We start from the raw sequence: 11,856 nt of genomic DNA, 5'->3' as shown, positions 1-11,856 counted from the left end.
GTTGACTTTGGAGCAAGTTGCTGGAAACATTGGAGGAGTTTGTGAGGGCCAATTTGCCGAGTTCTGCAAAAGTTTGGATAGTGAGACACCACACTATTTTGGATACGCCACATGCACTGCAGAACATTTGTGTGGAACCCTCTTGTAGAAGGCAAGTTATATGCTTTCTAACTTTGGTTTATGGACATTTGGTTGGATTTGTTTGCCACTGCTATTTGGTCTGTTGGTCTCCATCATCTGCAATTAGTTTTCTTGAAGACTCCAGTTGAGGTATGGTTTTGGATCTCCTACTGATTATTTGAATTTGAAATTTTGGTTGTCCTGTTGGTGCTCATGTGATGATGGTAAACTTGAGTGAAGGGCATATTTTCGTATGTGGTATGTGAGACTTTGTTGCCAAATTTGTAATCAATTTTGACTTGGAGAATGTGCCATGCTATGTGAATGAGTCTATTGGTGCAGTTTAAGACCATGGTGTTTGTGAGCAGGTGAAGTTCATTGTGTGTCCAACTTTGGTATGGTGTACTTGATCTTTTGTTGGTGATATTGAAGAATTTCAGTTCTTTGTTTGAATCACCTTTTGTTTTGATCAAGGCACTTATGGTTTGCAAATTTGGAGAAGACGGTAGAGAAATGGACTACTTTTGTTGGCTTTGGTACAGTTTGAGTCGAGGTGGAAATTGTTATGAGCACTGGTAAGTTTGGGAATTTGATTTAGTTCCCGTTGTCTTTAGTGTGTACTTTGGGTGCTTATGTTGATTGTTGATTCGATTCTCTGTGATGCTTTCGGAACTTGGCCAAGGTGGAGATTGTTGGAGTTTGTGGCCAAGTGGACTATCCTCCAAAATACCTTTCGGCTCAAGAAAGAAAGAAAACATCTTTCCTTGTTTTGGGGAGAAAAAAAGGGAAAAGCAAGGAGGAAAAAAAAGGGAAAAGCAAAATGTTGTCTATAACACCCGTGGGTGTTGGCTAAAAGAAGAAGAAAAGTTGTTTTTAATAATAAGAGCTCATGATTTCGGTTTAGAAAAGAAAGAGCTTTTGAAAAAGAAATAGAGGAGAAAGAGAGCTCATCATTTCGTAGAGAGCAAGGGGGAGTGGCAGATGAGAGAAACCAGGGAGAGCATTCGGCTCTCCCATTTGAATATGAGCTGCTCCTTCCCACCATTTGTAATAATCCCATTTTGTTAGTAATCACTCAATCAAAGATGTTGGTGCTACTTGTGTAGCTTTTGGGAGAGAAGGATTTTGATATGTGTTTCTTCTTATCCATTTGTTTCTTAGTTTGAGTGAGAGCTATTGGTTGTATGTGGGATTTGGGTTTGAGAGTTAAAACTCTATTTGTAATCTCCTTTTGACATTAGTGGAATTTCCTCGCCGTCTCGAAACTGGATGTAGGCTTACGCCGAACCAGTATAAATCCTTGTGTCTTTTGGATTATTTGTCTTGTAATATTTTGCCGTATTAGCTTTGGTTTCATATTTGAAGCTTCCGCACAACAATCACACCACCTGCGATCACGAAAAATACAGCACCTAGGATCCTCCTAGGTGCACGGAACTTTATTCTCGGTCATAAGTTAAACTTAAACCCAAGAAACAAGGCTAAAAACACTTGCACTTTTATAAACAAAACCTAGAGAACCCAAAGGAAGAACATAAATCTACCAAGAGCTGAAACCTAGCTTTTACGATACTAAGGTTCTAAGCATGAATTCCGCCACTTACAGGGTTCAACCAGAAAATCCAAATGCTACATATTCCAAAATGCTGAGAAAATCGACTAGGTCGGATTGTTTAAAGAAGCGAATTTTCGCAACATTCGTGATTGTCCACCCTAAATTTCAAGAACAATCCCTGCTTATATCCTCAATATTGTCATCCAAAATGTTTCATGTGTTCACATAACCATGATAAGAAGTTTAAATTTTCTAACTTTCTATGCATCAAGTGTGCATTAAACGTCGAATTCTGTGAATATTGGGACATACCGCGGTGGCCAGACAAGGTGTAATATCACAGAGGCGGACTTGAACATCTTCGGTTCCGGCAGCAATGAGCATGTGAGAAGTTGCCAACGGCGACATTGCAGTTCGGTACACCTTCCCCGGCATCTTGAAGTCCATCAGCACCTGCGTCGTATTCGTATCCCAAACATTGATGTGATGATCGTACGACCCCGTCACAAACAGTATGGTGTCGACGGGATACCACACCGCGAACTTATGCCCGTGCTCGTGCTGCTTGTCCACCAGAAACAGGCACTTGTGCCTCGTGATAACTCCGCTGCCTACGTAATCGGTCCCGCGCTGGACATCGAACACGGCAGCGGAAGCATCGGAGGCGCCGGATAACAGGTACCGGCCCTCCGTCAAATCGAGCTGGAGAGAGTTGACGGAGCCGCGGTGAGGGGAGATGATGTCTTTGTGCTTGGAGAGTGGGAGCGTTTGGATCCGGGTCGACTTGATTCGATTTCGATTCGAGAACGAATTTGGGCGGAGCTTGCCCGCTTCCCAGTCTCCGATTTCCCGCCACATTTTCGGTTCACAAGGCAACGATATTGTATCGCAGTGTTGTCTCTCACACTCTGAAGTATGAATTCGTTTTCTGTACTTCCGGGCTTCGCTTTGATTGTCGTCCTGGTCAACTCGGACGGATTCGGGTTCGGGTTATAATGGCTGACAAATGATGCGTTAGCAAAACGACAGCGTAAGCCTTTCCAAAATTGAAAAGTGGGGTTTGTGTTGTGAATGAGAGGTGTCAACTTCCGTTCTCAAATGATGAATTCCATATTTAAATAGGACTGGCCTATTGGTTATTGTGAGAGCAGTTCCACTAATAAAGACTTTGCGCCAGCATTTATCCGCTCAAATAAACAGTAATAGACTCCAGTGAACAGTAATAGGCCAAAGCATCTCCACCTCTAAAAAAATGCGCTGGCACCCAGTCTAAAAATGCGATGGTACAAACAATCTCCATCCCTATAAAATGCGTTGGCACCCAGCCCATTTAAAATATTTTATATTTTTTTTAAAAGAATAAATAAAAAAATAGTTTTATTTTCAGATAAGATTTTTAACCAATTTCGGATAAAATTTCAAATAAACTTAAAAAAAAAAACAAACTAAAATAAAGTTACATACTCATCAAATAAACTTAAAAAAAAACACACTAAAATAAAATTACATAAACTCATCAAATACACTTTATTCTTCAACCACAAGCTTATTTTAATTATCATCACATTCTTGCAATCCCCACTGGTGCTCAATCAAGTCATTTTGGCGGGTTACGTGCCAGTATGGCTCTTGCACATCAGTGTACCGCTGAACGATCAATTCATTGTAACGTCCATCCCGTTCCAATGGCTCATGTTGCACGGGATCATGGTTGCAAATAGCACTCATGATTTTGTTGAACAAACTTCGTTGCATTCTAAAACGACGTCTAAAAACATGATCAGGGAATACGCTGTTGCGAATAAAATAATCTTCCAAGAGATCTTTATCTCGTTTTTCCCTTTTTCTATCGAAGTTTGCAGCACATCTGGGTTCGGCTATCTGACCCACAGCTTCCATGACACAGCGGGAATGTGAGGCCATCTGCCTTCTATGGTCATCTTCTGAGTCTTCCTCCATTGCGAAAGCCTCATCTCCACCTCCACATTCCTCGAGATTGATCAATTCTTCTTGTTGTGCCAACAATCTTTTCTGTTGCTCCACAAATTGTTTATGCACTCTCCTTGAAGAAGACATTGTAAAAAAAAACTCAAGATTTGAAAACGATGAAGATGGATGTAGGGATGTATGGTTTATATGGACAAAAAAAAATTAAGGATGAGCTTTTTGGTATTTTTTTCACACAAAAAGTATATGAAAGCTTTGGTAGAAAGTGTAGAAAATATTGAAATGTGGTGTAAGGTGGAAGATGAGGGTTAGGTATTTATAGAAAAAAAAATAACTTTTTTAAAATTTTTTATGTATTTTTTAATAATTTTTTTGTATTTTTTTCATAAATTTTAATAAATTTTAATATAGTTAATTAATCTGGACCGTTGGATTTGAAAAATATTCAAATCCAAGAGCCAAGGCGCTGCCATGTGGCCAACAGTCATAATTTTGACCGTTGGGCCTTTTTTTTATTTATTTTATTTTTATTTTTGGTGAAAAAAAATGGACCGTTGATCTGTGATCGGATGGTCCATTTTAAAAGTCAAATTTAATTTTTTTTACTGTTGGAAATCCAACGGTCTACAAAAACTAGCCGTTGGAAATCCAATGGCACTGAGGAGGGCCACGTACCCCTAATCCGGGTGAACACAAGTGGGCTGGCAAGTGGGCCCCGCCGCCTGCACCCTTGTCTCCTACTCACGCCCAGTCGCGAGTGTGTTGCACGCGCCAGCCAAATAGGCCGGCTTCTGGGTCTGTCCGAAATGGGCTGGTCTATTGCCTGGCTTGGGATCGGTGCCAGGCTGTTTTACGGGCTGTAGCAGATTGACAGGGTGCTGGGCAATTTTGTATCCAGTGGAACTGCTCTGAGGAATGTGATTATTGTGACAAATTCAAGTATACTACTTCATTGTTGAACTCCCAATCATAAATGAACACATGTCTAATTATAATATTTTGTTTTAATTATTTGAACACGTGTCTATTTATGATTGAGGTTCAACAAAAGATCCTGCTATTCTTTCAGTAGTAAAGTAGTGTTCTACATTCAATACTTAACCTAGAATCCACTAGGCACCAAAATCATTAGGAATTGAGGAGTTGAGATCTTCTCCGAATCTCTGTGTCGGAGCTCAAGGACTCAAAGACCGAGGTCGTTGAAGAGAGAGAAAAAAAATATCTGAACCATTGATTTGTGTGAAGTCGGCCATTAAAATTAGCTTATAAGGACTGCAGAATTTATAATGAGGACCATTACAAAGAAACAAACAACATGTAATTTCCTCCATGTGTATCATTCTTTTACAATTCCCAACTGTCAATTCTTTTACATGTTTCCAGCTGTGACAACCAACAACTTCCAAAATTGTTAAATTCTGAAACGGTATTGCAAATGGCCTTAGATTTGGGTCTGCTTGTGGGGAATTCTTCTTCCTCTGATGCATCGAGTTCTGCATTTCCTCAAGCCTCAAAGCACTTAAATTTGGAAAGGTCTACATGCCCAATACCTCGAGGGAAAGCTACTTGCTTTTTAGTGTGCAAAAGAGCCACACCAACTCTCTATATTGCTGGGCAACTTCAACTTTCCTAGCTTGGGAAATGAATCTTGAAACATTACAGGCCAATGTGGGGATGTTTTACAACATGCATGGCAAAAAATATGGGGTTTTCAATAATTTTTATTCATTTGAGCAGAAAGAAATGTTCTATTTCGCTTGATAAATTTCAATAGAAGTACTCTTATTAGGGTGTAAACCTGTGGATAGACCTATAGTAGAAAAACATCACTTGAGTATTTACCCAGATCAGGTTTCTGTTGATAGGGGTAGATATCAAAGACTTGTGGGGAGATTAATTTATTATCTCATACTCATCCTGATATTGCGTATGTTGTGGGTGTTGTAAGTCAGTTTATGCACTCGCCTAGTGAAGATCACATGGTTGCGGTAATGTGAATTTTGGTATATCTGAAGTCTGCACTCAGTAAATGAATACTTTATGAAAAACATGGACATCTAAAGGTTGAGAGGTTTTAAGATGTAGATTGAGCTAACAATGTTACTGATAGATGGTCTACATTTGGATATTTTGCGTTTGTTGGAGGTAATTTGGTTACGTGGCATAGTAAGAAGCAAAAAGTGGTGTCAAGGTCGTTTGCGAAAGTTGAGTATAGAGGTATGACACACGGAATATGTGAACTTCTTTGGTTACGTAAACTTTTGAGATGTCTTGGTTTTGAATCAAAGGAGGCTATGGAGTGATATTGTGACAATAAACATGAAAGGGAGATAGCTAATAATCCGGAACATGATCGAACAAAGAATGTGGAGGTTGATCGACACTTCGTCAAGGAAAATCTTGAAAGGAAAATTGTGTCTATATTGTTTATGAGTTCAGGAGAGCAGTTGGCTGATATTCTTACTCATGTGGTATCTAGTAAGGTTTTCCAATACTCAATTATCAAGTTGGGCATGTATGATATTTATACACCAACTTGAGGGGAATGTTGATTTGAGTTTTAATTGTAAATGTTCTTATTTGAAGTAGGATTAGGATCTGTAATCTTTAAGATTTAGTGTCCTTATATTTTGTAATTACTTTCCTTATAAAATAAGATATAAGTACCTGTATATTGTAAACCCTAAAAGATGAATAATATAACGCAGTTTTCAAAGTATTTCTTCTTCTATTCCCCCTCCCCCCAAAACAAACATCATCTTTCCAAATTCACTCATTTTCTCTAATTTAAGTACGTACACCATCGCACTCCTTTTATGTTTTCTTCGTGTTGATCCAACCACTCTGTTCTTCTATCACACTCATCTTTTATTTTATTTTTTTTATTTTAACCCACCACTGATCTTCTCGTACAATTTCCCCCAAAGAACCATCTCCATTCTCATTATTTTCTACAACCCGTCCCCTATTCATCACTCTTTCTTTTTCTCTTCCTCTCTCTCTCTCTCTCTCTCTCTTTTGTTTTTTTTTGGAGTTCTTTTCTTTTTTCACTCACCTTCCACACCCTTCTTCCTTACTACACAATCTTGTGTCTCTCTCTCTTCACTAGTTAATATTGATGCATAACTCAATTTGAGTTCCACAGAGCAATTCTCTTGGAATATAGCTTGCTCGGTTGTACAAGTCTTAGTCACGACATCGTCTTCATTTGTCATGACTCCCATTAGTGAAGTTGACTGGCCAAAGGCAACGTTGTCGTTGTAGCTTGGCGTCCCAACACATCTAACATCTTGCTGGCAATGTGGCTTTTGGTGGTGTTGAAGGTGTAGGATGGCATTTTATGACAATATGTGGGTTCATGGTTTTTGGATTGTAAAAATTTGTTATGTGAGAGAGGAGATTATGTTGATGGATAAAGATATATAAGAAATTAGGTTGGCCATGGTGAGCTTGTTAAGTAACGTGATGACAAGAAGAATCCATTGTAAGGAATTTGATGTGTTGGTGTTGGTTCTTTGGTTTCAAATGCTTTCTTCACCCTTTGGTTTGTGATTCACGTCTAATCTACTTGCACAAAAGTTACTAGTTTTGGTTGATTGGTGGTGTGTTTTCATGGTTAGAGGATAGAGGCATAGAGTAGTATAAATCTAGTTAAACACAATGACACACAAAATTTAAGTGGTTCACCAATTTGGCTACGTCCACTAGAGTTGCATATGCATTTGGATTTCACTATGTAAGGGAGATTTACAAAACACAATGAAGATGGTCTAGAGCCTTTACATAAGGTAAAAGAAAGGGAAGGTGGGTGGTCTGAGAATGAGAGATCTTTCTTGTAGCTATTGCGTTGTTGCTGGTGTGGTGTTGTTCCTCCTGTACGTGTTCTTTCCTCCTTCTGCCTTTATGAAGAAATCAATGGAATCCTCATTTAAGTCTTCAATGACAAATTTCAATTCTTTATAATTATTACCGTGCATGTGAACAACTACCCAAAAGCCACGTCCTACTCTAAGGGATATAGAATCTCACCCTTCCAATTTTGGGGAGTGAATCATCACCATACATTAACTCATAATTTGCCACCTCACCATTTGGTTAAAATATCATACCAATTCTAGCTAGATTTATTTCACTTCAAGCTTAACTCTTAGCTCGTTGCTGTTAGTTACACTTTAAACTATGAAAAAAAGGCTAGTAAGGTCAATCAATTCTATTGGCATGTAAATGATACTTTGATACATACATTGATACATACATATATATATACACACACACATTTTCTTTTTAAATACAGGTATTACAACTTCGAATCTAATAATAGGATGTAATGGACAAATTTTATTAGTTTAAAGACTGATTTTTCTGAAAAATAATTTAGAGACTAAATCGGCAGCCAGAAAAATCACCGTAGCTTAGTAACAGTAGATTTCCAATTTTACCGCCGTTTCTTTTTTGTTTTTTCAACTTTGCCTTGTTGCTTGGCTGTCAAATGGAGAACAGAATGGTGATGCGTGGTTTTCACCGCTTCTTCCCTCTCCCTCTTCGCCTCATCCGGTAGAAATTCGTTTCTGTCGCTCACAATTCGCGAAAGAAAATTCTAAATCTCAAACAAACAAATCGCATAAAACCTCAAACCCAACAAAAGTAATGAAATAATCAGCAAAAGTAATGAAAATGTTACGTGTTAGCAATCAAAGCAACCAACATATGACATAAAATAATAGCCTATCGGAATTGTAGCTACAAATCTCCATCAAAATTCTTGAGCGGAACCATCAAAGTTGCTATTCCTCACAAGACAATGTTGCTGAGAACGAAACACAGGTGATATTTCATAACTACCGAGCTTTATGAAAATTCAATTTGCATTTTTGAGTTTGTATGTGCTGGTGGTGGTATGAGTGTCTACTGGCTCTGTTATGCTTGAAGGCATATTACTATCAACTAAAAGCCAGCAGAAAATCACTGTCCATCGTGTGAGATACAGCTTTCAGGTTCCCTTCTTTGTTGTGCGATGAAATTATGTGTTTGCTCCTGTCTTATTCGTGATGCCCGGGCTGCCCGTTGTTTTTCTTCTTTTGCACAGCGTTGCCCACTCGTCCTCCTTTGTCTTGCCATGCGTCGATCATCCTGGATAGGTCTTCTTCAATTGGATCTCTCCAAATTTCTTTCGGTTTCCATTTGCTTCTCTCAGCCTTCCTCTCTCTCTCTCTCTCTCATCGCTACTCACTCTCGCTTTTCCGATGAATTTCCAGTCAAAATTGGGCACGATGCGTCCCCAAATCACCACCAATGGAAGGTAGTTGGAGAATCGTGTAAGATTAATCCTCAAATTTCGATTTTTATTTTTTATTTGATTTCTCTTAATGCGTGTTTAAGATTAGTGTTCGTGGAGGTGATTTGAGATGGATTTCAAGCTGGATTGCAGAGATAAGTAACTTAATAAGAATCATGATTATTGAAAGAAAAAATGGATAAAAATCAAAGTCGCCCAGTATTTGGAACACTTTCCGTGTAAAGAAGCCGAAATTATAGTAATCTTCCTTTTATTTGATGGTTGTGTTAGGCATATTATGGTTTTCCTATCTGTTAATAGGGGTTCGGGAGTTCACCAAAATCGCTTCGAATTTGCTTTAGTTTTGATCAGAAGAGGAGGCAGAGGCAGCTAGTGCTGCTCTTGCTGTGACCCAGGAAGTTCTCGTGTTCGTCAACAATATCTCTATGCATCCGGAGACTTGGCTCAATTTTCGACGGTGATGAAGATTCAGATGGTATACTCTGCTTCGATTTGTCCATTTCTTTGTGTAATTCAATTCAATGTGCTTTGTTTTCATGAAACTAAATGCATAGTAGTGATACTAATATTTAATTCTCTAGATGCATGTGTAGCACATTCGGTAAATAATAAAGCTGTAGAATTGCACATTCGATAAAACCTTCTGTCTTCCTTTGCGGACGAGCCGAATGATTATGAGCTTCCAGTCCTTTTGAGTAATATTTTTACCAATTAGTTTTTTGTTGAGTAAACCAATTTTTTTAGAAAAGGAAAGAATGCTTTTAGCAAATCACTTACAAAAAATTCATACACATACTCACCCATATACAGGTTTTCTACAAAATGATCATCCTATTTTCAATGCGTAGTTAATCAATGATCCGAATTGTTCACTTTCTTTCAAGAATACAAATAATCAGCTAAACCAACAATTGATTAGGTGTTCGATTGTTTCGACATTTTCATCACAATTTTGTCTACTGAGTCATGATTTTGTGTATATTTTAGGATTTGAATGATTGTTTGCGAGAATAACTCTTGAATATGAAGTTTAAATATAAACATAGTTTCGATCACTAAAACTCATTATGTAAAATGAGAATAACTTTACGAAGATATAATAATAAATAGAACCCCAAAATAATGTTTTCTCCAACCTACCTAACCCAACGCCAAATAATGTTTTGCATATTTCTACAATGATGTAATCTGGCCATTGAAGGGATCTCAGAATGAGAAAGTGATCAAGTGTGCTTCCGAAGTTTTGTGTCATGGAAGATAATCATACGATTCAACAATTTTTCAACATTTTCACGTTTTTTTTGGTAAAGGATGAATTCAAAATGTGAATAAGAAAGATAACATGCTGACACGTATACAATAGATTTTTGTTAAAACGAATTATATGCATGATATCTTTTTTACTGTGAATGAGCATATTCTTTCTCACACATTATTGTACAACAATCTGTGTTGTAGATGGATTAACTAATTTTTCTACCCAATATCATTTCTTTGTTTTACTTACTAATTTTTATGGTCATTATTCACATGCAGCTTATGAAAAATTATGACTAATTTTTGCTGGATTCTTTATTTGGGTGATCAAATTTGTAACAGAGGACCCACAGAGAAAAAAGAGTAAATCTCAAGAGTGCAGAATCATTGAAGGTCAGCACCAAACAAGTTGGGTAACTCCTACTTCATACGAGAAGCCGCTATATTTTGAACAATTGTTTAAATGTAGAATGCTAACCTGTTTTTTTGTGTAAATATAATTTAGCTACCAGCTACTGTTCAGTGGTAAAAAAAACTACAAATTTTGGAGTACATCGGTAAAATAAGAGCAGTTATATTTTGAACAACTCTTAATACGTATATAGTATCAGTGTAGATGGTTAAGTTATCAACAACTACTATATGGTTTTATGTGAATACTTGGTACGTGTTTTGTATAAATAGTTTCTACATATTCATATACCGACACTTAATCCCTTATTTGCATACTGTACTTATAATTCGCTTGACACTCCCGCGGCAACGCGCGGGCTAAATCTCTAGTATCCTCTAAGCATGCATGTTGGTTGGAGTCAAATGCAAAATCATAGAATCAGAAATTAAGGTAATCTATATACATTTCATTTGAAGTTTCCTTTTATAGAATTTGCTTCACCGGTGCAGATAATGTTATAACTGTTTTAATGGTTTGATGGATGATTCAGAACTGCTTCTTTGTATGCAGATTACCATATGTATTTGAGAGCACAGCTGATGTAAGTTCTCTCTCTTTCTCTCTCTGTGCATCGATCTGTTTTGTCTGTCAACTTTGCTTATAACTTACTCTCCTAGTATTTCCCGTATCAGGAAAATTTTACCGATCGCAAATGATAAATGTTACGAGCATGGGAAAGGCATAACCAATATTAAATCAGCTTTTCAGGTATGCATGGATTCCAGATTCAAGCCATCACTTCCGTTTAGTATGTTGTTTATCAATTTGTGATCATAACACCGTCAGGCAGTGTTACTATTGTGAATGTTATGTGAGAAAGCAAAGAAAATTCTAATGGGAGAAAGCAAAGTTAAGGTGAAGATTTTGGTTTGCCCTTTAGCTTTCAATAAGTTCAATGCTAATTAGGGGTTTTTCTTCATGTGTTTTCTTTCGTGTTTCACCTTCCGATTTCACTCAATTTTATGTACTTGCTGAACACCTTCTTTGTTTTACAAAATGTTTGTATATTCCCAAATAGTTATACGAAGTACCAACACTATTTAGATCACACTGATAGTACTTGGACCTGAAAAAATAATGGTCAAATAGATCTTTTCTCAAAGTCAAATCTCAATTGTACAAATGACTGATTTTTTAAATGTGTTGTTAACGTTTGGTCGTTTTATAGTTTTATTAAATTCCAGATTCTGAACCCTGATATGATTTTGGTGGTTGTAAATTTTTCTA

At 37.4% G+C, this 11,856-nt stretch overlaps 1 protein-coding gene and 1 long non-coding RNA gene across 24 annotated transcripts in view; one reads left to right on the top strand and one right to left on the bottom strand.

Moving 5' to 3' along the window:
- Nucleotides 1-1,610: 1,610 nt before the first annotated feature.
- On the bottom strand, nucleotides 1,611-2,566 carry LOC137716760 (WD repeat-containing protein ATCSA-1-like). The gene has a single exon (XM_068456141.1). It carries the CDS (start codon nucleotides 2,531-2,533, stop codon nucleotides 1,943-1,945), a length of 591 nt encoding a protein of 196 aa, XP_068312242.1. The 5' UTR covers nucleotides 2,534-2,566; the 3' UTR covers nucleotides 1,611-1,942.
- A 5,603-nt stretch (nucleotides 2,567-8,169) lies between these two features.
- The window catches only part of LOC137717524 (uncharacterized), a 36,894-nt gene continuing 33,207 nt past the window's right edge, over nucleotides 8,170-11,856 (top strand). For 3 of the 23 annotated variants that reach the window (XR_011065789.1, XR_011065783.1, XR_011065782.1), the window contains exons 1-3: nucleotides 8,507-8,921; nucleotides 9,219-9,393; nucleotides 10,518-11,019. This is a non-coding gene — a long non-coding RNA (uncharacterized lncRNA). Of the gene's footprint in view, nucleotides 8,267-8,287; nucleotides 8,447-8,500; nucleotides 8,938-9,006; nucleotides 9,394-10,517; nucleotides 11,171-11,261; nucleotides 11,485-11,856 lie in introns of those variants that run through there. The other 20 variants (XR_011065804.1, XR_011065802.1, XR_011065797.1 and 17 more) reach the window with 20 other exon arrangements.

This window comes from Pyrus communis, chromosome 15 (assembly GCF_963583255.1).
Source record: "Pyrus communis chromosome 15, drPyrComm1.1, whole genome shotgun sequence".
NCBI lineage: Eukaryota > Viridiplantae > Streptophyta > Magnoliopsida > Rosales > Rosaceae > Pyrus > Pyrus communis.
The sequence above is the reverse complement of the archived record's forward strand: the minus strand, read 5'-3'. Positions and strand labels throughout refer to the sequence as shown.